Source organism: Nannospalax galili, unplaced genomic scaffold (genome assembly GCF_000622305.1).
Source record: "Nannospalax galili isolate Female #2095 unplaced genomic scaffold, S.galili_v1.0 scaffold324, whole genome shotgun sequence".
NCBI classification, from domain to species: domain Eukaryota; kingdom Metazoa; phylum Chordata; class Mammalia; order Rodentia; family Spalacidae; genus Nannospalax; species Nannospalax galili.
This window is the reverse complement of record NW_008353027.1, coordinates 5,185,438-5,209,657: the sequence shown is the minus strand read 5'-3', so window position 1 is coordinate 5,209,657 and position 24,220 is coordinate 5,185,438. Positions and strand designations below refer to the sequence as shown.

Genomic DNA, 24,220 nt, shown 5'->3' with positions numbered 1-24,220 from the left:
TTGAGGGAGCCTCAGTTGGGGAATTGCCTTCATTGGACTGGCCGGTGGCCATGTCCATGGGCACCTTCTTGGTTGCAAAGTGATGTGGAGGGCCCAGCCCACTGTGGGTGGTGCCACCCCTGGGCAGGTGGGCCTGTGTTGCATAAGAAAGCAGGCTGAGCATGGGCCAGGGGAGCAAATCAATAAGCAGTGATCCTCCATAGCCTGTACTCCACCTCCTGCCTCCAGGTTCCTGCCCTGAGTTCCTACCTTGGGCTCCCTGATGAAATGTGACCTGGGAGATGTACAAATAAACCCTTTCCTCCCCAAGTTGGTAATGGTCAGAATATTTTTCACAGCAATGAAGAAGCAAACTAGGACACTTGAGATCACCAGAGGCTGCTCTGGTTTTCCTTAAACATCTCTCACAGTAAGGGCTCAGTATCACCAGAGGCTGCTCTGGTTCTCTGTTTCTTTGTGGGGAGCCAGAATTGACCTGCTGAAGTTTCCATCCAATCTTTAAAGTCTATCAGGTCTTTTCCTATCCACGTGGAAGCCTTTTAGATGAGTAGACAGTACTCCTCTTGCATTACTTTTCTCATTTTCTCTCTTTACAGACTGTCCCTGCTATATTGCTTTTGGAAGCAGCTGTGTTCTCTCTCCTTCATGCTTTCATTCTCTTCCAGCCCACCTCCGCCAGCTACTTCTTCCTCATTCTTTAGCTTGTTGGGTATCTTTTTGAGCCCTTGGTGACTTATGTTACCACCTCTTCTCTGGGTTCTCACCCATTCATATCCTAAAATAGCTCATGCCACATTTGACTGTGATTTTTTTAAAAAAATTGGGGTGAAAAAAGAAAGGCCAAATCTACCTGGGCATGGTGGTGCACACCTTTGATCCCAGTACTTGGGAGGCAGAGGCAAGTGGATCTCTGAGATCATCAAGGCCAGCCTGGTCTACATAGTGAGTTCCAGGCCAGCTGGGGCTTCAGAGAGACCCTGTCTCAAAAAATGAAAAAGAAGAAAAGAAGGAAAGCCATATCTCACCAGTGCTCATGTTCAGTACCCTGTCTAACATGTAATGAGCATTCACTGAATAAAATTGAAAACACCAACATTACCATTCTTCTAGCTTATGTTCTCACACTTGCCAGTACAGGTTGAGTATCACTTATCCAAGATGCTTGGGACCAGAAGTGCTTGGGATTTCAGGGTTTTCTTTAGTTTGAGAGTATTTGCATGGATTTTAAACTGGTTGAGCATTTCTAATCTGAAATAGTAATGCTCTGAAACCCCAAAACTCTTGCTATTCTTATATGATTTCACTGACTTCTGGATATGCTTCAGCTTGCCAGTGTCCCTCCAAGTTCCAAGTGAAGTGTGACCTGGACTATAGGAAACAGATTAGCCCTCAGTGTTGAGAATCCTGAAGTTTTTATGCTCAGAAGCAAAATTTCATGTTCTTTTTTGGTTGTGAACTAATTTTTAAGCTGTGGGTGTTACCAGTTTATTGCAGTACTGTTTTTAAGGGTGTTAATGAAGTGAGGTTAAAGAAATGATGTTTGGGGTACATAAACTTTACTCACACTGTTAATCTGTCCTCTGGTTTCTTAACTCTTGGCTTATATAAACATGAAGGGTCAGAAGGTATGCTTTTCTGAATGCTCATTTGATTTTTGTCAATCAGCCTATTACACAGTCTTTTTTTTTTTTTTTTTTTTTTTGAGACAGGGTCTCCCTGTAGCCCACGCTGGCTTCACTCTCATACATATTGCCTGTCTCGCTTTCCCAGTGCTGGGAAATAGACACCATGCCTGGTGTCTATTACATACTTTTTTCCTCACCTTTCAGTAACACATCATCTGAAGGAGGCAAATGTTTCACTGAGATGATGCTGGGGCACAGGATTCTATCCATCTATTGTTTGGCAAAGTGGAAAAAGAAGCTATTTATGGGATATGTATTTACCAGCAAAGTGAGGAAGACTTTTTGAGATATGGGAATAGAGCGTAGGAGAAGGAAAATAGGACTGAGAAAAAATAGACTGCAAAGCAGTAACAAAGAAAATGCAGCTTCTGGATCATTTGTCTGTCTACACCTTCACTCATGTTGTTTCTTCCATGCAATGACTGGAAAGACAGCATTGTTACTCTTGTAACATGAAACAGGTGACAGCCTCCGAGTCCTATAACTGGTGAATGACTAAAGTAGTTTTTAAACAGGCCTGTCTAGTCCTGAAGCTTATTACTGTAATTTGACTTAGCAGATAGTTTTGTCCATAATATGAAGCATGTGGAGACACTATAGCAAGATGTTTAGCAATATACGAAGACCCTGGAGCCCATTTGCTTGGTTCAAATCCTGACTGTCACAACCCTGCCGCCTACCAACTATGATACCTTAGATAAGTCACTTGGTCTCTTCATTCCCTTCATCATCAAAGTGAAGATAATTGTGGTATCTTTCCCTTTGAATTGTGAATTAATTTTAGCATATAATAAAATGTGAAATATAGCTCTTGACTTTCTAGACACAATATATAAAGCACTAGTTAAATATTTACTGATGCTATTAGTATTAGTACTAATCCTTTTAGTCTTGAAAGACTATATCGCCAAGAAGTTTAAGGAAAATGAGCGTAAATGACTGCGATTTCAAACATCTTTGGAAGAAAGAAGGGGAAAAAGCGAGCCCTCCCTCCCTCCCTCTCCCTCTCTCTCCCTCTCTAGCCTCTTTGCCCTTTCTAGAATTGAGGACCAATTCAGACCTTCTCTTTAATATTCTTAGAAAAGAAGAAAAGAAAAGAAAAATGAAAAGTCACTATATGTGATTTAAAATGAGAACCTGGGGCTGGGAAGATAACTCAATACGATGCTTGCTGCATGATCATGAGGACCTGAGTTCAGATCTCTAGTATCCATATAAAAAGCCAGGTCCAGAAGTGTATGCCTGTAATCTCAGCATTGGGGAGCCAGAGACAGTGGAATCTGGAGGTCACTGACCAGCCAGCTTAGGTGAATTGATGAACTCTGGGTTCACTGAAAAACTGTCTCAAAAAATAAGATAGAGAATAATTGAGGAAGGTACCCAACATTGACCTAAGACCTGTATGAATACTTGCGTGCATGTATACCCAGGTATACACATATATATACACACATACACCACACTTACATACATCAAAGAACCTGGTAGCCTCAATTAAAATTTTAATTCAAAGCAAAAATTTAGAAGTTCTCATTTTTATATTTTCTTGTTCCAAAATAGAGAATGGTTTCCTTGCAATTCAAATCCATAGGATGCAAACAGATTATTACATGATAATAAAGCATTTGGAACTTACCTGATGACCACTTGCTTCTGTTATGATATAACTTATTTATGATATAACTTTATTTTCCAGGAGACTAAAACTTGGGAGGGGTGTTGTGGATTTTTTTTGACAGGGCCTCCCTAGACCCAGCCCGCCTGGAAATCACTATGTGGACCAGGCTGGCCTCAATCTCACAGAGATCCCCTTGCCTCAGCCTCCCAAGGGCTAGGACTAAAGGTGCATGCCACCACGCCCGGCATTAAAATTTGGTTTTTGAAATCACCAACATTTGTAGCTTATGGAAAATCACTCACTTGGTTAAGGGAAATTAAGTAGTGGAAGACTATATCTGTTACTCTATAGAGGACCTGAGGGCTTGTCTTATTTTAAAATTAATGAAGGGTAAAAAAGAGCCTTTATAAATTTCTGTTTAGAGACCTGAGGGGCAAAAATTTTTCTTAAGCAATGGATTAACTCATTATTTTTGGCTGTGTTAATTAAGTCTATCATTTGTGCAGAACTCACTGCAAAGTCTTAGGTCTGCCTCCCAAGTGTTGGGGTTAAAGGTGTGCACCACCACGCCCAGCCTATTAATTCAATAAAATATCTTATTAAAGTATTTTTATTTATTTTTTTTTATGTGTATGGGTGTATTGCTTGCATGTAGGTAGGTGCACCTGTGTCATGCAGTACCCTTGGAGGTCAGAAAAGTGTGTCAGATCCCCTGGAACTGGAGTTATGAATGGTTGTTAGCCACCATGTGGGTGCTAGGAACCGAACCCAGGTCCTTTGCAAGAGTAAACGGTGCTCTTAACCACTGAGCCATCTCTCCAGCCCCACTAAAGTGCTTTTGCATTGTGTGTGTGTGTGTGTGTGTGTGTACACGTGCTCTACTGCACTCATGGAGGTCTAAGGACAACTTACAGGAGTCAGTTCTCCCTCTTCCATATTGTGGGCTTCTGGGATCAAACTTAGATTGTCAGACTTGATAACAAGCCCTGTTATCTGCTGAGCCTGAGCCAATCCTCATGTTAATTTTTAGTTGCTCCCAGATTCAGTTCCCAGCATCCACATGGTGGGTCCCAACCACCTGTAACTCTAGTTCCAGAGGATCTCACACTCTCTTGATGGCTTCTGATGGGTCCTGCACTCATGTGGCACACATAAACTCATACACACACACACACACACACACACATAAAAATAAAGAATTTTTAAAAACTATATATTATTCATGTGTGCTACAAATGTAATTGATTACTACTTACAAAAGCTTTATTTTAAATATTAATTTATTGTACTATTTTGGACATAGTTTTTCATTTTTAAACAGTGCCATTTAACCTTTGCATGACAACCATTTGCAATATTTTATTTTTTTAATTTTTAAAAAATATTTTATTTATTTTTATTTTATGTGTATGCGTGTATTTCTTGCATGTATGTGAGTCCACCCCGTGCTGTGAAATGCCATGGAGGTCAGAAGAGGGTTTCAGATTCCCCTGGAACTGGAGTTAAGGATGGTTTGTAGCCACCATGTGGGTGCTGGGAATTGAACCTAGGTTCCCTTCAAGAGCAGTCAGTGTGTACTTAACCGCTGAGCCATCTCTCCAGCCCACCATTTGCAATATTTTAAAAAGGAAAAAAAAAAAAAAAGGCGTTCGTGAAATGTATTCTTTTTTCTCATAACAAATGAAATATAATGTTCTGAATGAAACCCTTTTTACTACTTAGAATGAAAATACTTTTCCTAAGCAACAGGAAATAACAGACTTTGACTAGTGACATTCATTTCCGTTTAAGTACATGTTAAAGTCACTTAGATTGAGTTAATCCTTTCTCAGAGCTTCTTCTCTGCCTATGCAGATACCACTTTTCACCACCCTCCTTTACTGTCACAACCAAATAATATCTCTTCACCCAAGCCAGTTTCTGTTTCAGTTGTCACCAGTTCTGTGCAACAAGTTTAAACTGTAGCTTCCTCTTGATATCACAGCAAATGATGAAGACTGAGAAGGAAGGACTGGAAATGTAGCTCTGGGTAGAGAGCTTATGTAGCATGTGCAAAACAGTCAATTCCATCCCAGCACTTTTTTTTTTGGCTTTTTGAGATGGGGTCTCCTGTAACCACAGCTGGCCTGAAACTCACAATGTAGACCAGGCTGGCCTCAATCTCACAGAGCTCCACCTGCCTCTGCTTATCAAGTGTTCTATCACCGTTTTATAAAGAAAAATAAATTTTTTTGAGGTAGGATGTAGCTAGTGGAAGATCTAGAAAGAGAAGGGGCCAGATCATCAAGGTCCACATTGGAGAGTACGAGAGTATGTTACTTTTTTTTTTTTTGGGTGGTGGTGGAAACTTGAATTTAGGCCTTTACGTGTGCTAGGCAAGGACTCTCTGTATTCCCATCCCAAGCATGTATTCCCTTTAAAAACCAGTCTTGAGTTTCTCTAGTTGTCTTCTGAACTCATTATCTCTCTGTGTTAATTCTTTCTTCCTTCCCATTGTCCAGTCTTAGAAGTTTGGACATTCTTAGAGCAGTTTTCTAGCTTGATCTGCCCAGTCCTTAAAAAGTACATTAATATTCTCTCTCTTGTTGGCAGGGGCCTTGTGCATGACAGCCGGCATAATCTCCAGTTGAGGGGCTTGGTGGTGCTGCTCCTTTCTAAAGCAGCGGGGCCCAGCACCAAGAACACTTCCTCTCCGAATTATGACATGGTCAGTGGGATACTCCCACGGTAAGTCCTTCAGCATTGCTCTCTGGGTTGTGGAGTCACTATTCAGCTCCTTGTCATTCTCTGAGTCAAAGACAGAATAAAATATATTGTAGGCTTTTAAAAATGGAGTTTGGGGCTGGTGAGAAAGATCAACAATGAGGGTTCTTGCTGCCAAGCCTGATAACCTTGAGTTTGATACCCGAAACCCACATGATGGAAAGAACCAACTCCTAAAAGTTGTTGTCTAATCCAGATACATGCACAGTGGACACACATACTGCATGCACACATGTACCCACACAAAAACATTTAAATGTAATTTTTTTTGGTCTTTTTGAGACAGGGTCTCCCTGTAGCTCCAGCTGTCCTGGAACTCACTATGTAGACCAGGCTGGCCTTGAATACACAGAGATCCACCTGCCTCTGCCTCCCGAGTGCTGGAATTAAAGGCATGTGCCACCACGCCTGGCTTTAAATGTAATTTTAAAAAATGAATTTTTGCTGATCTTAATGAGTCTGAGAGTCTTGGCCAACTCCCATGTATACCTCTGGTAAATTTCCCCAGATTAGATGATAGATAGATAGATAGATAGATAGATAGATAGATAGATAGATAGATAGATAGATAGATGATAGAGATAGAGAGATAGAGAGAGATAGATTGGATAGATAGATAGAGAGAGATAGAGAGAGAGATTAGATAGATAGATGATAGATTAGATAGATAGATAGATAGATAGATAGATAGATAGATAGATAGATAGACAGACAGACAGACAGATAGATCCGGCTTCCCCAGATATTTTTATGAAACTTTCATTTCTCCCTTGATTGTTCAAAGTGTTCTGTTCCTCACTATTTTTCCCTTATTATGGTATCATTTCATCTCTGTAAAGACCTCTGTGTCACATTCAAAATGATACCTAGTTCTATAAAGATTGATAATACCATTATTTTAGGAGAAGTGGTCTATATCTTTTGATCAGTTTTGCTTATTTTTATGGTAAAGAGTTTACTGGAATAAGTTTTTACATCTTATGCATTTAGAGTAAAATAAATTTATAAGTACATGTTACTTAATTTTTGCGATGTCTAAAATGAACTTAATTTTTTAGTTTGTTTTGCAGTGTATTTTTAACAGTCTATCAGTAGTGTTTTATTTAATCCTGGAAATATGTTTGGTCAATAACCTATATGGAAACAACAACCTTGGCATGCAAAATTAAAACCCTAAAAACACAATGACAAGAAAGTTTCCTTACAAAAGAAGCATTTCTGGAAACTTTGACTTAGTAGCTAATGAATCTTAACTGATTTACTTGAAAAATAAATCAAAATCTTTGCTTTTTTTTTTTTTTATTCCTAGCAATCTTAGTCATAAATATTTGTTCCTTCTGTAATATCAGAGTTGCCAGTTACCTGTTACCTTCCAGGTCTTATGAACCTTCCTCATTAGCCAGCAAGCAAAGAAGATTACTGTCATAGTTATAAATGACTGCTCCTATAGCCATCATTATTTTGTATATTTTTTTTTACTATTTATCTACATAAGTATCTTCACTAGGAGGGTTATATTGGGATCATTTTCAGTTTTTGTTCACTCTGAATTAATTTGTATTTTTTTATGTTTATAGGTTGTTACTCATTTTTATGACAGTTATCTCCTTTGATCCTTATAGATGCTAGAGGAGTTGTCATACTTATTTACTCTTGAGAAAGCAGATTCAAAAACCTTGAGACTTTTAGATTATCTATCTAGCAGATGGGGAAATTTGAGTCTCCAACTGTGAATCTCTTTTCCCCAGATCTCACGTGTCTGCCTTTCTTTTCTCTTTCAATAATTCATCTGATTGGTATATTAGTCTAGATATTAAATTGATATGCTCCCCCAAAAATTATACTTGTAAAAATGTCCTCAGAAGCTTATATGTGGAAAGCTACTTTTAATAAATGTGGATCTTTTCACCAAACTTATTTTGTGTTAGAGCTCAAGCCTTTACCTTGTCAATTTTATAGAAAACTCTTAACAAAATTTAGCAAAGGTAACATGAAAAAATGCACAAAGATTTAGAATGAATACTAATAATCCATTAGTAATGGAAAGCAAATGGATCTCAAATCCCGTGGGTCTGGGTAGGAAGTGATAGAGTTGGATTGAAATCCTGTTTTTATTCTAACATATGTAAGAGTGCTATAATTCAGGGACTATTATACATGCATGTATGATGCACCATAATGTTACCTCATGTTTCTACCTATATAACCTCTGTGAAGCAACTGCATTGCTTCTCATCCTTCCCATGGTGTAATCTGAGCACTCTGAATAGAAGAACTTAGTAAAAGAATAGACATACATTAGAAACTTTCTTAATGAAGCTGTTCATGGTTGTGCACACCTGGAATCCCAGTACTTGGAAGGCTGAGACAGGCAGGTCACATTTGAGGCCTGCATTTTACACACTTGTTAAGGTAAAAAGCTGTTTTGGTATAGGAATTTTAGAAGCAATTGCTTTGCTTCTTTACCCCTGAAGTCAATTTGTTTGGCTCCTGCTTCCTTAATTATTCAAGTGTAACTTTCGCTAGAGGCTTGTATCTATAATGTCACAGTGAATTATTTAACATTTGAGGAAAGTACTGATTTGAGAGCTTTTTAATTTACCTCCACAGTACTGGGGTTTACATTGTTGATGGGTTTTTTTCCTCATAAACCTGATTTTGATGTCAGCTAATGGGACCTGAGTAAATTACCTACGAACCAAAAGTGAGGTTAGGTGATCTCTTTTGTCTGGCCTCAGGATGTAACTGGTTCTGTGGATATACCTAGCAAATTTATCACGCAGTAGCCAAGAGAGGCAGAATTTAGGCTATAATGTAATATATTTGGGGAAAAAGGCAAAAAAAAAAAAAAAAGTATATCTCTAAAAATGTTCTGTAAACATCCACCAAAGCCTTTCACCAAGACATGGGTTTAGGGTCTATTTTACCAATCCTAACTTTTAAAAAATTAATTGTAAAGCCAATAAAAAAAATAATAATTACTGGGGCTGGAGAGATAGCTCAGTGGTTAAGAACACTGGCTGTTCTTGCAGAAGACCCGGGTTCATCCCAGCACCCACATGGCAGCTAACAACTGCCCGTAAATCCAGTTCCAGGGGATCCAACAGCCTCTTCTGTCCTCTGTGGGCATTGCACGACACGGGTGCACTTACCTACATGCCAGCAATACATGCATACACATAAAATAAAAATAAAATATTTTAAAAAATAATAATTACTAGGGCTGGAGGTATATAGCACAGTGGTAGAAGAACACTTGCCTAGCATGGGCAAGTCTGAGGGTTCAAAGCCCATTACCAGAAGAAAATATATTAAATTTAAAATATCTCGGGGGGCTGGAGAGATTGCTCAGTGGTTAAGAGCACTGACTGCTCTTGCAGAGAACCCAGGTTCAATTCCCAGCACCCACATGTTGGCTATGAACCATCCTTAACTCCAGTTCCAGGGGAATCCCATGCCCTCTTCTTACCTCTACAGCATTGCATGACATGGGTGCACTCACATACATACAGGCAATACACTCGTACACATAAAATAAATAAAAATATAAAATAAAATATCTCTTAACCATAATAAAAAAAACGTTTGTAACTTCTTATCTATTGATGATAGAATAGTTTTGTTTTGTTTGCAAAAGTTAGTTTGTACCACATATAATGCATATTATACTTTTACAAATTTAGATTTTTCTAATGTGGCATGCTTATTAAGTTTAAAGAAATTCAGGTGGTTGTTAATCACTGTTTTTTTGTTTTTGTTTTTGTTTTTTTTTTTGGAAGTAGGATCTTACTGTATTGTCCAGGCTAGACTGAAACTGTTAATAGCCTAAGCTGTTATTAAACTTATGATCCTTCTATCTCTGCCTCCCGTGTGCTATGAGTATAAGCGTGTATCAGCACACTAGGCCCAAGTGAATTATTTATTTATTTTTATTAATTCTTTGAAAATTTTATACAATATATTTTGATCAAATTCACCTTCCACTCCTCTAACTCCTCCCCCCGCTCCTCCCAGATTCACCCCTCACCTCCCCACCCCTCTTTTATTTATTATTTTTATTTTATATGTATGAGAGTATTGTCTGCATGTATGTAAGTGCACGTGTGTTGTGCAGTGCCCAAGGAGGTTAGATTAGGGTGTTGGATCCCCTGGAACTGGAATTAGGATAGTTGTTAGCCTTCATGTGAGTGCTGGGATTCAAACCTGAGTCATCTGCAAGAGTAGCCAATGTTTTTAACCACTGAGTCATCTCTTCAGCCCTTCTTTTTTTTTTTTTTTTTTTTTTTTTGGTCTTTTTGAGACAGGGTCTCCCTGTAGTCCCAGCTATCCTGGAACTCACTGTGTAGACCAGGCTGGCCTTGAACTCAGAGATCCACCTGCCTCTGCCTCCCGAGTGCTGGGATTAAAGGTGTGTGCCACTATGCCTGGCTTCTTTTCTTTTTTAAATGAGACTACATTGTGCTGCCCATTTATTCAAAGTTTGTTCTACCCATAGACTCATGAGCATAGGACCATGAGTACATGGGCCACTGGAGTGTGGTCAACATATCAGGGGCCAAACCTTCAAAGAAAAATGACCTTTCCTCCCCCAAAACTATTAACTATCAATAGCTCCTCAGTTAGGAGGTAGAAACTCATGATCCCATCTCCATTCCTTACTAGAATGTTGACTGGCTTGATGTTGTGCAGGTCTTGTGCAGGTATCGATAGCTGCTATGAGTTCATGAAAAAAAAAGGGGGTGGCACTATTTTACACTGAGGCAAGGGGACCACAAGTTTAGGGCAAGCCTAGGCTATGTAGTGAGTTCAAAACTAGCCCAAACTAGTAAGTCCCAGGACAGCTATAGAGAGACTGTCTCAAAACAAAAACATACACACAAAAAAAACCCCACCAAAACCAAACAAGCCAGATATGGTGGCACATGCCTTTAATCCCAGAACTTGAGAGGCAGAAAAAGGTACATCTCTGTGAGTTCCAGGCTGGCCTGTTCTACATAGTGAGTTCCAGGCCAGCGAGGGCTGCTTAGTAAGACCTCAAAAAACAACCCCTCCCAAAGAAAAACAAACCACAAATTGAATACATTTTCCCTCCTGAAATAAGTACAACAAACACTTTTTATTTTCTTCTCTACACTCAGCTGAGCTCTGTTTCCCAACTTCCCTTGCAGTTAGCTGGGTTATCTGCCTGAAATCTGACTAATGGAGTATGAGCAGAAGTAATATTTACACTAACAGTGTAAACCCAAGTAGTTTGGAGGTAAATCTAAAAGTTTCCAAATCAGTACTTCTCTTAAATGTTAAATAATCCACATTATAGATAAAAGCCTCTAGAAGCAATGTTTACTACTTATAGACCATAAAAATTTTGGACTGTGGTACTATAGAGATAATCTGGGAAGTGACCCATTCATGAAGATGTCTGTATCCCTGAATCACTCTTGGAAGAAAGCTACCCGCCCATCAGTATCATCCATGTTAACATGATTCATGAGAACAAAATCCATTTGTTTAACCACTTAAATTTTAGAGTTACTCTGTTAACGTCAGCACATGTTATTTTAATATACCTTATTGTGGCTGGACATGGTGGCGCACACTTTTAATCCCAGCACTCGGGAGGCAGAGGCAGGCGGATCTCTGTGAGTTCAAGGCCAGCCTGGTCTACATAGTGAGTTCAGGACAGCTTAGGCTACAGGGAGACCCTGTCTAAAAAAGAAAAAAAAAAAAAAAAAATTGATAGATAGATAGATAGAGAGAGAGAGAGAGAGAGAGAGAGAGAGAGAGAGAGATCGATCCCTTATTGTTTGGTTCAATACTATCGCTTTTATGTTAGCTGCTTAACCCTAGTAAACTTTTAATCCTTGATAACTCCTGCCCTGTTACTTTCCATGCCCTATAAGCCACCAACTCATAAATTTCTGCAGGTCTCCTTTTCTTTCTGTTCATTTCTACTCTCCTGTTTCAGTCCTTTGTTATTTCATTTCATTTCAGTAGCTGTCTTTCTGGTCTCTCTGTCTCTAGCTCTGTTCCTTCAGTTTTACCTTTCAGGTCTTGCTGGATTAAATACCCTAAATTTTGCTTTGACCATTAAACAGATATTCAGTGACTTCTGTCGAGCACTGTGCATGTCACAGGCAATAGAAATTGAGTAGTGCATATTATTTGCCCTCAGAGACCTTAGTATCAAGTGAGGGAACACACACATACATAAATCACTCTAATATAGTCAGGTGTGGGGGCACATGCCTATAATCTCAGTACTTGGGAAGCAAAAGCAGGAAAATTACTGCCAAGTTCAAGGCCTACCTAGTCTGCATACTGAGTTCCAGGCTAAGCAGGGCTACATAGTGAGACCCTGTCTCATAAAAATAATAGCTAGGTGTGGTGATGTGCCCTTTTAAACCCAGCACTTGGGAAACAGAGACAGGTGGATTTCTGTGAGATAGAGGCCAGCCTGGTCTGCTTACCAAGTTCCGGGCCAGATGGGGCTACAGGGAAACAAAAACAAAAATAAAAAGATGAGTCTTCCCTTACCAGCTAATGTACTCAAGCCAATCCCCATAGGCATGCACATAGGCACCTCTCCCAAGTGATTATAGATTTGGTGAAGCTGAGAATTAACACTAGCCATCAAATTAGGTAGATAAGCTCTCTGTGCCTCTTCACTGCTCTGCTGGTTGGATTAAACAAGGTAAAATAAGATAGGCATGGTGGCACTCAGGAGGCAGAGGCAGGACCGCTTCAAGACCTGCCAGGACTGCAGTGTTTTCCAGGCCCACATGGCCAAATACTGAGACCCTGTTGGGCCCCCGGTCTGGGGTACCCAATGTCCACGGGAGGCCGCACCCCAGTAACTCAGTCCTCAGACCAGAAGATGCAACAAGCAAGAGGATTTAATCGTTTGCGCAGACGGGCTTCTGCCTCACTCAGAGAGAGAGCAGCAGCAGCCCAGAGCTCAGCTTCCAGGCTTCTTTTAAAGGCAAAAACCACAAACCAAAACCGGCAGCAGTGGGAGGGGGCCGGCAGCAGTGGGAGGGGGAAGTTTCGGGTGATTTTCAGCTTGTGCACAGAGCATGAAAAGGTCAGCTTTTTCTCAGCAGTTAGATTTTACATCTTACTTCCTTGTACAGCTTCCCAGAATATTCTTCTTTGGTCTGGGGGACTTAGTTTGAATCCACTTTGACCTGGGGGCGGCTTTAATTTGATTCCATCAACCCTATCTAAAATAAGCCCCCCAAACAAGTATAAAGATCCCTTAGAAAAGTGCTGCATATGTATTCAACAACTATTGTCTCTTATTACTGAGCCCTGTTATACTTTTTTATGTCCTTTATCAGACTAATCACTCTACAAAGGCAGGAATTGTACTTATCTTTGTAGACCTTAAGCTGCTGCCTTGGACATTGTGTTCATTAAAATCTTTGTCTGGATGACTGTATCTTCGTTGTACCACAAATGTTCTAATTTAGACCAAAACAAGCATTCAAATCACATTTTGCTTTTTGGACAAGTAACTCTTTTATATAGAGCAACATGTACTTGACAGTTAAAGAAGGAAAAGGTATTGGTGGAATATCATTGAAAAATAACCTAAGAGAGCTTGGCATGGTAGTGCACGCCTTTAATCCCAGTACTTGGGAGGCAGAGGCAGGTGGGTCTTTGTGAGTTCCAGTCCAGCTGTCTCAAAAGATCAAAAATAAATAAATAATAAATAAATAAATAAATAAGATAAAGTAAGTCATAGTTGAGAGGGCCTAGAGAGGTGCCTCTGCAGTTAAGAATTCTTGCAGAGAACACATTTGGTTCCCAGCACCCATGTTGGGCAGCCCACAACCGTCTGTAACTCCAGTTCTAGGGTCCTAATGCTCTCTTCTGACATCCACAGGTACCTACACATATACATAGACACAAGCAGGCATGTGCATACACACACCCACACACGAATTTTAAAAATAAAGCTGGGCATGATGACTGCCTTTACTCCCACCAGCACTCAGGAGGTAGAGGCAGGTAGATCTCTGTGAGTTCCAGGCCAGCCAGTGCTACATAGTGACACCCTGTCTCAAAAAAATTAAAACAAAACAAAAAGATTTTTAACAATAAGAAAAAAATAGTTGAAAGGGTCATATTATAACCATATAACTCCAGCCCAGCATTTGGTATGTTCCTAGTACCTGACAATAACAACTTGATCAGACTAAATTATTGTTGCTAGCAGTATTTAAAAGAAAGACTTTACTAAAATGTCTCAAAACCCTGGAATTATAAATGAAAATGTTAACATATTTGACTGTGTAAACAATTCTTCAATGGGAAAAAAAACTCCATAAAGTCAAAAACCAGTTACCAGATTTACAAAAGTATTTGCAACATACATAAATCAAAGGCCATGTTTTAACCAACAAATAAGTTGAAGATATTCTGTATTTAGAAGTTATACAACACAAACATGGACAAAGGATATGAACAGGCAGTTAGCTTAGAAGCTCCATCTTGTTACTAGAATGAGAGCCCTGGAGTTTCTGGGTTGACCTGAACTTTTGATTTTTGGCCTCTAGGATCAAATAACTTATGGAAATGCATAAATCATAGATTTTTTTTTTTCTAATTGAAGAAAAGCAGGAATGAAGTTAAGTGATATCTTGGGGTTTTTCGTTGTTTTCTTTGTTTTTTGAGACAGGGTCTCCCTGTAGCCCCAGCTGGCCTGGAACTCATTATGTAGACCAGGCTAGCCTCAAACTCAGAAATCTACCTGTCTCTGCCTCCTGAGTGCTGGGATTGCAGTAATGCACCTAGAATAGGTGCCTCTAGAATAGCTTTCTTAAATTTACCATTCATGTTAAAATAGACACCATTAATTTTTTGGCAACTGCGAATTCTTCACTCAACTAGTTTGTAATTCAAGCAGTTAAATTAGTAGTAGACAATAATTTAATATTGGGCAGTTGTTGAGCTTCAAGAACTTATCATGTCTAGAGAGGTGGCTTGGCAGCTAAGAACATGTACTGGTCTTGCCAAGGACCTGCACTTAGTTACCAGCACCCATGTTGGGTGACTTACAACCACCTATAACTCCAGCCTTAGGTGATCTGAGCTTTCTTCTAGCATCTCTAGGCATCTGCACTCACATGTATATACCTTAATTAAAAATAAAATAAATCTTAAAAGAAAAAACATCATACACAAAAAAAGTATTATAAGGCCAGCAACATGGCTCAGTGAGAAAAGGCTCTTCTCTTGCAAGCCTGACAACCTGAGTTCAATCCCCAGAGTCCACGTAATGGTAGAAGGAGAGAATTGACTATAAAGTTGTCCTCTGACCTCCGCATGCATGCCATAGCTTGTGCACCTTATATACATACACATGCAACAATAATAATAAAATGGTATTATAAACATATCTGTAAGTCAAATCCAGAAAACATCTTAAAATTAAGTTATTGATCTTAACATTACTTTCTCTTCTAAGTGAAAATAGATCAGGTTGTGGTTGGAGGAAGTGGTGCTACAATATTCAGAGGATTACATGGAATGCTCTTTAGATGTGGAGAATATTTTTAAAACTGAAAAAAAAGTCTTTTTTTCTATAATTCTTTGAATTTAGGCAATTGGATTTGCTCTCAGCTGTAAATATTATAGTTCATAATTTACGTTTTAGCATGTTATTAAGTATCTTATTACTTCTAATAACAATAGGCTGTGACTGTCATTCTTCACCTTCTCTCCATGCATTCGAATTCTTCTAGCCAAACAAAAGTGAACTATTTGCCATATAGATTGAGTAACTTAAAAAACATTTTGAGAAATGAGACTTACTTAGGAACATGTTGATAATTTTATTTGGGGGAGACTCAGCTATAGAAACACGAAAAAAATAATATTGAAAACAGTTACATTGACTTGTTTTACTTAATATCATAGAAAAGAGTCAAGAAGAAAGCTTGTAGTGGCAATGACAGTGGTTAGGGAAAGTGGGGCTGGGGATGGGTGGGAACAAATATAAAAATAGTCAAGGGCATTTTATTTGTAATCGTTTTTTTTTTTTAAAAAAAAATAACCTATCTTAGCCGGGTGTGGTAGTGCACGCCTTTAATCCCAGCACTGGGAAGGCAGAGGCAGGTGGATCTCTGTGAGCTCAAGGCCAACCCAGTCTACAGAGTTCCAGGTCAGCTGGGGCTACAGCTGTCTCAAAAAGACCGAAGGAAAAAAAAAAAGAATATTAATATTAATCTGTGTGGAGTCACATACCTATGACCCTAGCATTCAGGAAACTGAAGCAGGAGGATTGCCAATTTGAAGCCAGCCTGAGCTACATAGCAAGATCCTGTCTCAGAAAGTCAAAACAGGGACTGGAGAGATGGCTCAGCACGTAAGAGCATTTGATGCTCTTGTAGAGGGCCTGGGTTTACTTCCTAGTACCCATGGGGCGCACAACCATCTGTAACTCCAATGCCCTCCCTGGCCTCTGAGGGTACTAAGCACACACATGATATGCATAAATATATGCAGGGAAAACATACTCATAAAATAATTTTTAAAAATAAACCCAAAATACCTCAAAAACTATAAATGCTTATTGACACTGATTTAAGATTATGCCGAATAATCAAACTTAATATAGGCTTTTATAAATAATTTCAAAAGATATCTCTGCCACTTTTCAAAGAGATTTCAAGAAAGTAGTTCGATTACGTATTCCTACTCACTATATTCTACTTACAACTGTGAAATAAACATGCATATATAAATTAGCAATATTACTAATTGATTACAACCAGTACTTATTTTCTTCATTAACTTTTTATTGTTATTTTCAACTTGCACAGCATGCACAAATGTAGCAATTATATGTTGAGCAGGAAGGGGCAGGCGCTTTATGTTCAGCATACTGTACATCAGAAGTCATTGCTTCACCAGAGCTTTTGGGAAAACACAATATAAGATCAGCCTCTTATAAAACAAGTATAATTAACCACAAAAAGTAGGTGGGCTAAGCTACTAATTTACTCAGCCTGAGAGTTAGTTAATAGTATATAAATAACATGATATAGATTAGCCTGCCTGAGTACATTACAGCAAAAACAAGCTGCATAAAATTTCTTTAATGGGGGTGCTGGAGATGGCTCAGCGGTTAAGAGCACTGACAGCTCTTGCAGAAGACCCAAGTTCAATTCCCAGCACCCTCATGGTGGCTACCAACTGTCCTTAACTCTAGTTCCAGGGGAATCCGAAGCCCTCTTTTGACCTCCGCAGCATTGCATGACACAGGTGCACTCACATACATGCAGGCGATATACTCATACACATAAAATTTTTTTTTAAAAAATTTATTTCTTTAATGGTGTGTTTTAAATTTTTTTTCTTGCAGCTGGGTGTGGTGGTGCATGCCTTTAGTCTCAGCACTTGCGAGGCTGAGGCAGGTGGATCTCTGTGTTTTCAAGGCCAGTCTGGTCTACATAGTGAGTTCCAGGCTAGCTGGGGAAAAAAAAAAAAAAAAAAAAAAAAAAAAAATTTTTTTTTTTTCCTTAAGGGAGAGCTATATGTTGACTAATTAAGAGGCTAAAATCAAGGACAATATCCATTCTCTAATTCTGTATTTTTTGTTTTGTTTTTGTTGTTGCTGTTTTCTTTTTTTGCCTGAACTGGCTTGGAACTCACTATGTAGACCAGGCTAGCCTTGGTCTCACAGAGATCTGCCTGCATCTGCCTCCCAAGTACTGGGCTGAAGAGGTGCACCAACATGCCGAGTAATCCTATATTTTAAATGGCATTTAATTCTTGACATTCGTCAATAAAATGTTAGTTCTCTGCAGAACACCTGAAGTTACATAAAATGTTTAATATAGCACCTACCTGTAATCCCAGCTACTTGGAAGGCTGGGGCACGAGGCAAGTCCAGCCTATGCAACAGAGTCAGACTTCTATCTCAAAAAAAAAAAAAAAAATTTAATGGCAGCATCTATTTAATAGTTTTATGACTTAATGCTTCCTGGTCCTTTAAACCCAAACTCCAGGCACCTCCAGTGATAGTGTGCTGTAAAAAGACACCCAGAGTTTTGTCTCACATCTATAGCTGATTAGTATTTGATCTTAAGCAAGTCATATGGAGCTTACTTACTCTGTCCACCTCTACTCTGCTGAACAAATACAAATATTAATTAGTCTTTAAACTCAAATGGCAAAGAAAACAAGTTACACATCTGGTAGCCTTCCTGACACTAGTTCTCATTTCTAGACCTACTTCCTTAATGTAACAGTGAGAGCTGTGTCTATATTCACCATTGGGGCCACCATCTGCCATGTCTCTTAGCTGTCCCTTTGTTTAACTAAAAGACCAGCAGTCCTTACTACCTCTCACATAGATGCTAGGTCAGAGCTGGCATCTACAGCTGGCTTAGAACCCAGGGAACTCCTTCCTCACTATGCTTTTTTCCCTCCTGAAGACTAGCTAGGTGGTACAGGTAATAGAGGCAAAGGCACATTCACAGGTTGGTTATCCCTAATCCTGGCATCCTTACTCTCTGAAGTTGCTCCCATCCTAACTCCCCATTTATCTCTGAACATGATTTCCCCCATTCCCACCAGACTCAAGTTTTTAAGTAGAGTAAAATATTCTTAGTTCTTCAGTTACATCTCATTTCTTCAAGGATTAAATATACATTTCTTAGCAGAGCAACAGGCAATTCCTTATAACCCTGGAGTAAAATGAAGAAGGTAAAAGCATGATCTAGAAAGTTTCTTTGCCCACTGAGAAAGGATAATAAACAAGAGTGTAACTGATGTGGTATCATTGCCTAAACTTGATCAGAGAGGAAATGGGGCTGAGGGACCCCAAAATGAAAGAAAAAATAATGACCCAGGGACTGAAGGTCATGATGAGTCAGATTATAGGGGCAGAATTAATAATACATTGAGTGAGTCTGAGGCTGTAAGCTTGTGGGTAACTAGTAAGATATTTGAATGTTTCAAACATGCAACAGTTCTGAATGGCAAGTTGCAGTTATGTCGAAGAGTGGGTTTTTTAGAATCCCATGTCCGTTGTATAGCGTAGATTAAGATATGACAAAGTAAACTTCACATGATTAAACTCAACCAGGAGAACAAGCAAGTTCTTGACAAAGATGCTAAGAATTCCATGAATATAGAGTTCCAGAGAAGAGGAGGGCGGTGGAAGCAGAGCTGGCATGAAAGGAATGGTTTCCCCAAGGTGGTGAAAAGTATTAGGAGTCTGAGTCTCTCCTAGGAACTCCTTAGTCTGAGGATTTTCTAAACATACCTAGTTCTGAAGATAGACAATCTAAGTATCCCAGGAAAAGTTATGACTTAATCAGAGCCAGAACCCGTAGGCAGTGTTCTGTGAATTCTTAAAATACTTAACATAGTTTTGTAGTGACGAATTTTTGTCTTGGTCCTCTCCCACCTCAACACCTTTCCCACTACTGAGTCCTCTACTGTAGTTCAAACCTTTGAGGCACTTCTTGACTATATTATAGGAATTTATTTACCTGTTTTATCCTTGTCCTACATTCATTCTTTTGCTCATTGATTGGTTGGTTGATTGATTCAGCCAGCATTTGTTGAGCACTGCTGTGTGAAAAATTGACCGTAATAAACATAGAACTATAATAAGCATTATTATACCTCAAACATCCAAAGATGTCTGTAAGTCTGACACATTTCCATGTTCTTTGTATATATACTAACTCATTTATTTCTTGCAGCACTAGTTAGGAAACAAATCACTGTTTTTAGAAAACAGACAAATGTAATAGCTTGTTCCAGTTTATAGCAAGCAATTAACCATCAGATCCATGCTCTTTCCAGTACCATAGGTAGGTCTGGATTAGGGTAACCTAAATATACTCATGTTGATATCCATCCTCAACACTTGAGCACAAATTTTTATGTTCTAAATTTGGTAGTGTTAAATTGTATAGTGGATAGAGACCAAGTTACCAACTTTTTTCAGTCTCCAAAGCCCCAGCACTGTCACGGACACTCAAGTATTCTGAAAGTTACTGTTGATTTATTGAGACAAGCTTTTCTTATGGGGTAAAATTTAGATGATGGTAGGGGTGGGGAGCTCTATATAATTTAAAAATAAAAACTTATGTTTGTAGGTCATATCTCATTTGATTTCATTGATTTATTACTTATTATTTTATCTGTTCTGGAATACTGATGCCCAATTTTTTAAACACAAAAACCATTTTTTTATTCCAACTAGACTTCTGCCCTAAGCAGATGTTCTGTGTAATGGATGTCCTCTATAGACAAATGGCAAAATACATGTCATTTGTCATTAGTCCTTGTATTAGTCACAGTTCTCCAAAGAAACAGAACTGGTAGAATGAATATATATGTATAGAGATTTATCATCTTAGCTCACAGGATGGAGTCTGAGTAGTCCAACAATGGCTGCTCCACACTGGAGAGGCTGAGAATCCATAGTCGCTCAGTCCATGAGGCTGGATGTCTCAGTAGTCCCAATCTGGTGCTGAAGGTCTGATGAATTTCAAAAAAAAAATCAGCTAGTCTTCAGTCTACAGCAGCAAGACGAACTCACCAGGGAGAGAGAAGGCAACCAGCAAGAAGCCAGGCATTCTCCTCTGCCGGGGCCTTTTATATGGGCTTCCATCAAAAGGTAGCACCCACATTTAGGGTGTGTCTTCTAGCTTCAGATGATCCAACCAAGAAGATCTCTCTCATTTCAGTTAATCCCAGATCCAGTCAAGTTCACACTCAGGATTAGTCATCACAGTCCTGAAATGCTAATTGCTACAAATTTTGGTACCATATTATATTCATATTCATTGGAGACACCATTTCAAGGAATTATTTGGATGATGTGTGCCTGCAAGATTCCATGCAGTTCGTGGGTGAATTGTGTAGAGCATCTATTACTCTGTTATAATTACTTACATATTCTTGCAAATGATATAATAGATTTTTAGAGATTATATGTAAGAAAACCAACAAACTGAGATGCAAAACAAGTTTCTGCCCCTTCTTTCCAAAACTGTAGTTAATCACTTGAACACTATCCAATATAGTAGAAAGCTGGCAAACTTTTCTTTTCAGTGGGCTATGTAAAAATGCTTATAATTTACAGCTTATTATGCCATGCAAATGACTGTGTTTCCAGTGAAGGACAGTGAGAAAATATGGCTGGATAATTACTTAACTCCCCTTTGCTAGTTGTTTTCTGGCAACAGGAGAAGGATGCTTTGCACTTAAAATGCATTTCTTTGTTTAATTTTCTCATTCTATTCAAACTTCCACAAAAAATATTTTACTTTTTATCTCTTTTTTTACAGATAGGCCAGAGCAGTTTTAACTTAACAAAAGCAATAAGCTGAAAACTGAAGTTATCAGTAAATTTAAATGAACTAGTACTAAATTGTTAGGGTTTAATTTAGTTTGTTTAGAAAAATTTATGTTCAATATTTAAAACATGTTTTAATTTTTCTTTTCTGATTTGTTTAGAAGCTAGAAACACTGTGGCATCTGTTATTAATTATACCCTTTTTTCTATAGTACAAATGATTAGATATTGATCACATTTAAATAGAAATTTTTGTGCACGTACAACCCATGTTTTTGAGAATAAGTAATAAATTACTATCTCAGAGAAAATAGGAGTTTATGTCCATATCAAGGCAATGTCAGTTTTATTGTCATTTTCCCTCCAAAGACCTTTTGGTATGAAAAGTTTTACAACCACATGGGAACATTTCTTTGTTTTCTATTTCAGACCCTTTTAAGCTAAATATTAAACAGCCTTAAAGTCATCCCAGATTGTATCAAGATAATAAACTGATTTTAGTGATTGGTCATGTTTTCTTGCTTTTGCTTTTGAATGATTAGAGTTCCCACCTGGGTGGGAATAAGGGCAGCTTGTGATGCTCTTGACTGACCTCTTCCAGCCTCCAGTTAGAAGAGTCTGTGAAGTGGGTTGTGTCCTCGTGAAGACTCTGGGCCAGTCACATTGATATAACAGGATTCCTTTGGATATTCTCCTACCTCTTTACTAGAGTGGTAGGCTAGGTTCGGTGGTATAGGACTGTAATTTCAGCACTTGGGAGGCTGAGGCAGAAGGATTTCCACAAGTCTGAGAGTAGCCTGAGCTACAGAGTAATACTGTCTCTCAAAAATAAATAAATAAATAAAGACCAGACATGGTGGTATATGCCTTTAGTTCTAACACTTAGGAGGCAGAGGCAGGCAGATTTCTGTGAGATGGTGGCCTGGTCTACATAGTAAGTTCCATGCCAGCTAGGGCTACAGAGAGACCTTGTCTGAACTACCCCCCCCAAAAAAATAAAAATAAGATAAATAATTAGATTTTCAAACATTTATATAAAAATAACAGTGACTTGATTTTCCATTTTATAAGATACATTTATAACTGCCAGTCTGAAAACCGATGACCTTGGGATGATCACTATTTCTTGCTTGAGGAATGAGTACAAAACTGAAGAAAATCACATTTTTATCAACAAATGTACCCAGGGTGAATGACTCTCTTAGACATTTGAAAAAGGGGAAGTAACTCACCTCTGTGAAGAAGCCATCACTTACTCTAAAAAGTGAGTAATGTTCTAGGTGCCAAGCTGGGAAGCTCTGACATAGTCAGACACCGTCAAGCAGCAGTGCTTGCATTTTGTTTCCTGTAGAAATGTTGGAAATTATTAAGTGCCATTTTAAAGCAACGAATGCTTGTCCTTATCTTCTTCTGTCAAAGTTCACATGTTTTTCTCTTTTGTTAGGGGTAGATGCTTGAGACAGGGTCTCCCTATAGCCCCAGCTGGCCTGGAACTTGCCATGTAGACTAGGCTGGCCTCAATCTCACAGAGATCCACCTGCGTCTCCCTCTCCAGTGCTGGGATTAAAGGTGTGCTCCACCACACCCAACTTCAATTCTTATATTTTTTCATATTTTTTATTATTATTATTTTATGTGTATGAGTGTATTACTTGCATGTATATAAGTGCACCTATGTCGTGCAATGCCCACAGAGGTCAGAAGATGTCAGATCCCCTGGAACTGGAGTTACGGATGGTTGTTAGCCACCATGTGGGTGCTGGGAATTGAATCCCAGGCCTCTGCAAGAGCAGTCAGTGCTCTTAACTACTGAGCCATCACTCCAGCCCCCAATTTTTTTTCATAAAAAAAATTTTTTATGTTTATTTTGTGAGTGTGCCATTTTGTGAGTGTGGAGGTCAGAGGACAACTTGTAGGAGTCAGTTCTCTCTGTCTACCATGTGGGCTCTAGCAATGGACCTTAGTCATGAGGTTTATCAGCAAGCATTTTTACTCAGTGAACTATCTTACCAGCCCCAAACTCCAGCCCCCAATTTTTTTTCATAAAAAAAATTTTTTATGTTTATTTTGTGAGTGTGCCATTTTGTGAGTGTGGAGGTCAGAGGACAACTTGTAGGAGTCAGTTCTCTCTGTCTACCATGTGGGCTCTAGCAATGGACCTTAGTCATGAGGTTTATCAGCAAGCATTTTTACTCAGTGAACTATCTTACCAGCCCCAAATTTCAAAAGTATATATATACACACACACACATATTGAACCATTGTAAGTCAGACACTGTCTGTATGTCATAGACCACAGCCATAAATAGTAGCTGTCCTGGAATCTGATGACACTTTTTCTGTGTTTGTTTGGGGGGTTTTGGTATTGTTTTGTTTGCGACCAGGTCTAGCTGTGTAGCCCATATTGGCCTCAAACTCAACAATCCTCCTGCTTCTACATCCCAAGTGCTTGGATTACAGGCACATACCCAGCTCCTTTTTTTTTTTTTAAAGCTTTTTCAGACTTCTTATTATACCCAAACTTTACTGGTTACCATATCAAAAGAAATTAAATCAGTCTGTTTTTTATCATCTCGAGGTCTATTATCTCTTATAGGTTATTTTGAGATTTGGCATATAGATATGTAACATTAGAAAAGCTGAAGTGGTTCTATTATATATAACTCACACTTTTGTCAACTTAAGGAGGAGACAAGAATCTTTATCTCATTTGCCAGAGTAAAGATTAAGAAGAATAACTAACAGAATTTGCCCTGGCAAATTATTCAGTTAGATGTACAATTAATATTTAGTGGATGATATTTTTGTCTACTCTGGGAAATATTCTCC

General features: G+C 38.8%; 1 protein-coding gene across 7 annotated transcripts in view; it reads left to right on the top strand.

Annotated features, from left to right (window-relative positions):
- The window catches only part of Pdss2 (decaprenyl diphosphate synthase subunit 2), a 305,129-nt gene that overhangs the window by 117,002 nt on the left and 163,907 nt on the right, over nt 1-24,220 (top strand). For all 7 annotated transcript variants that reach the window (XR_003846627.1, XR_003846629.1, XR_003846630.1 and 4 more), the window contains one exon: nt 5,896-6,030. Coding sequence is in view for 2 of the 7 variants with exons in the window: in XM_029554637.1 (XP_029410497.1) it covers nt 5,896-6,030 (135 nt within the window). In the remaining 5 variants the exon portion in view is untranslated. The remainder of the gene's footprint in view (nt 1-5,895; nt 6,031-24,220) is intronic.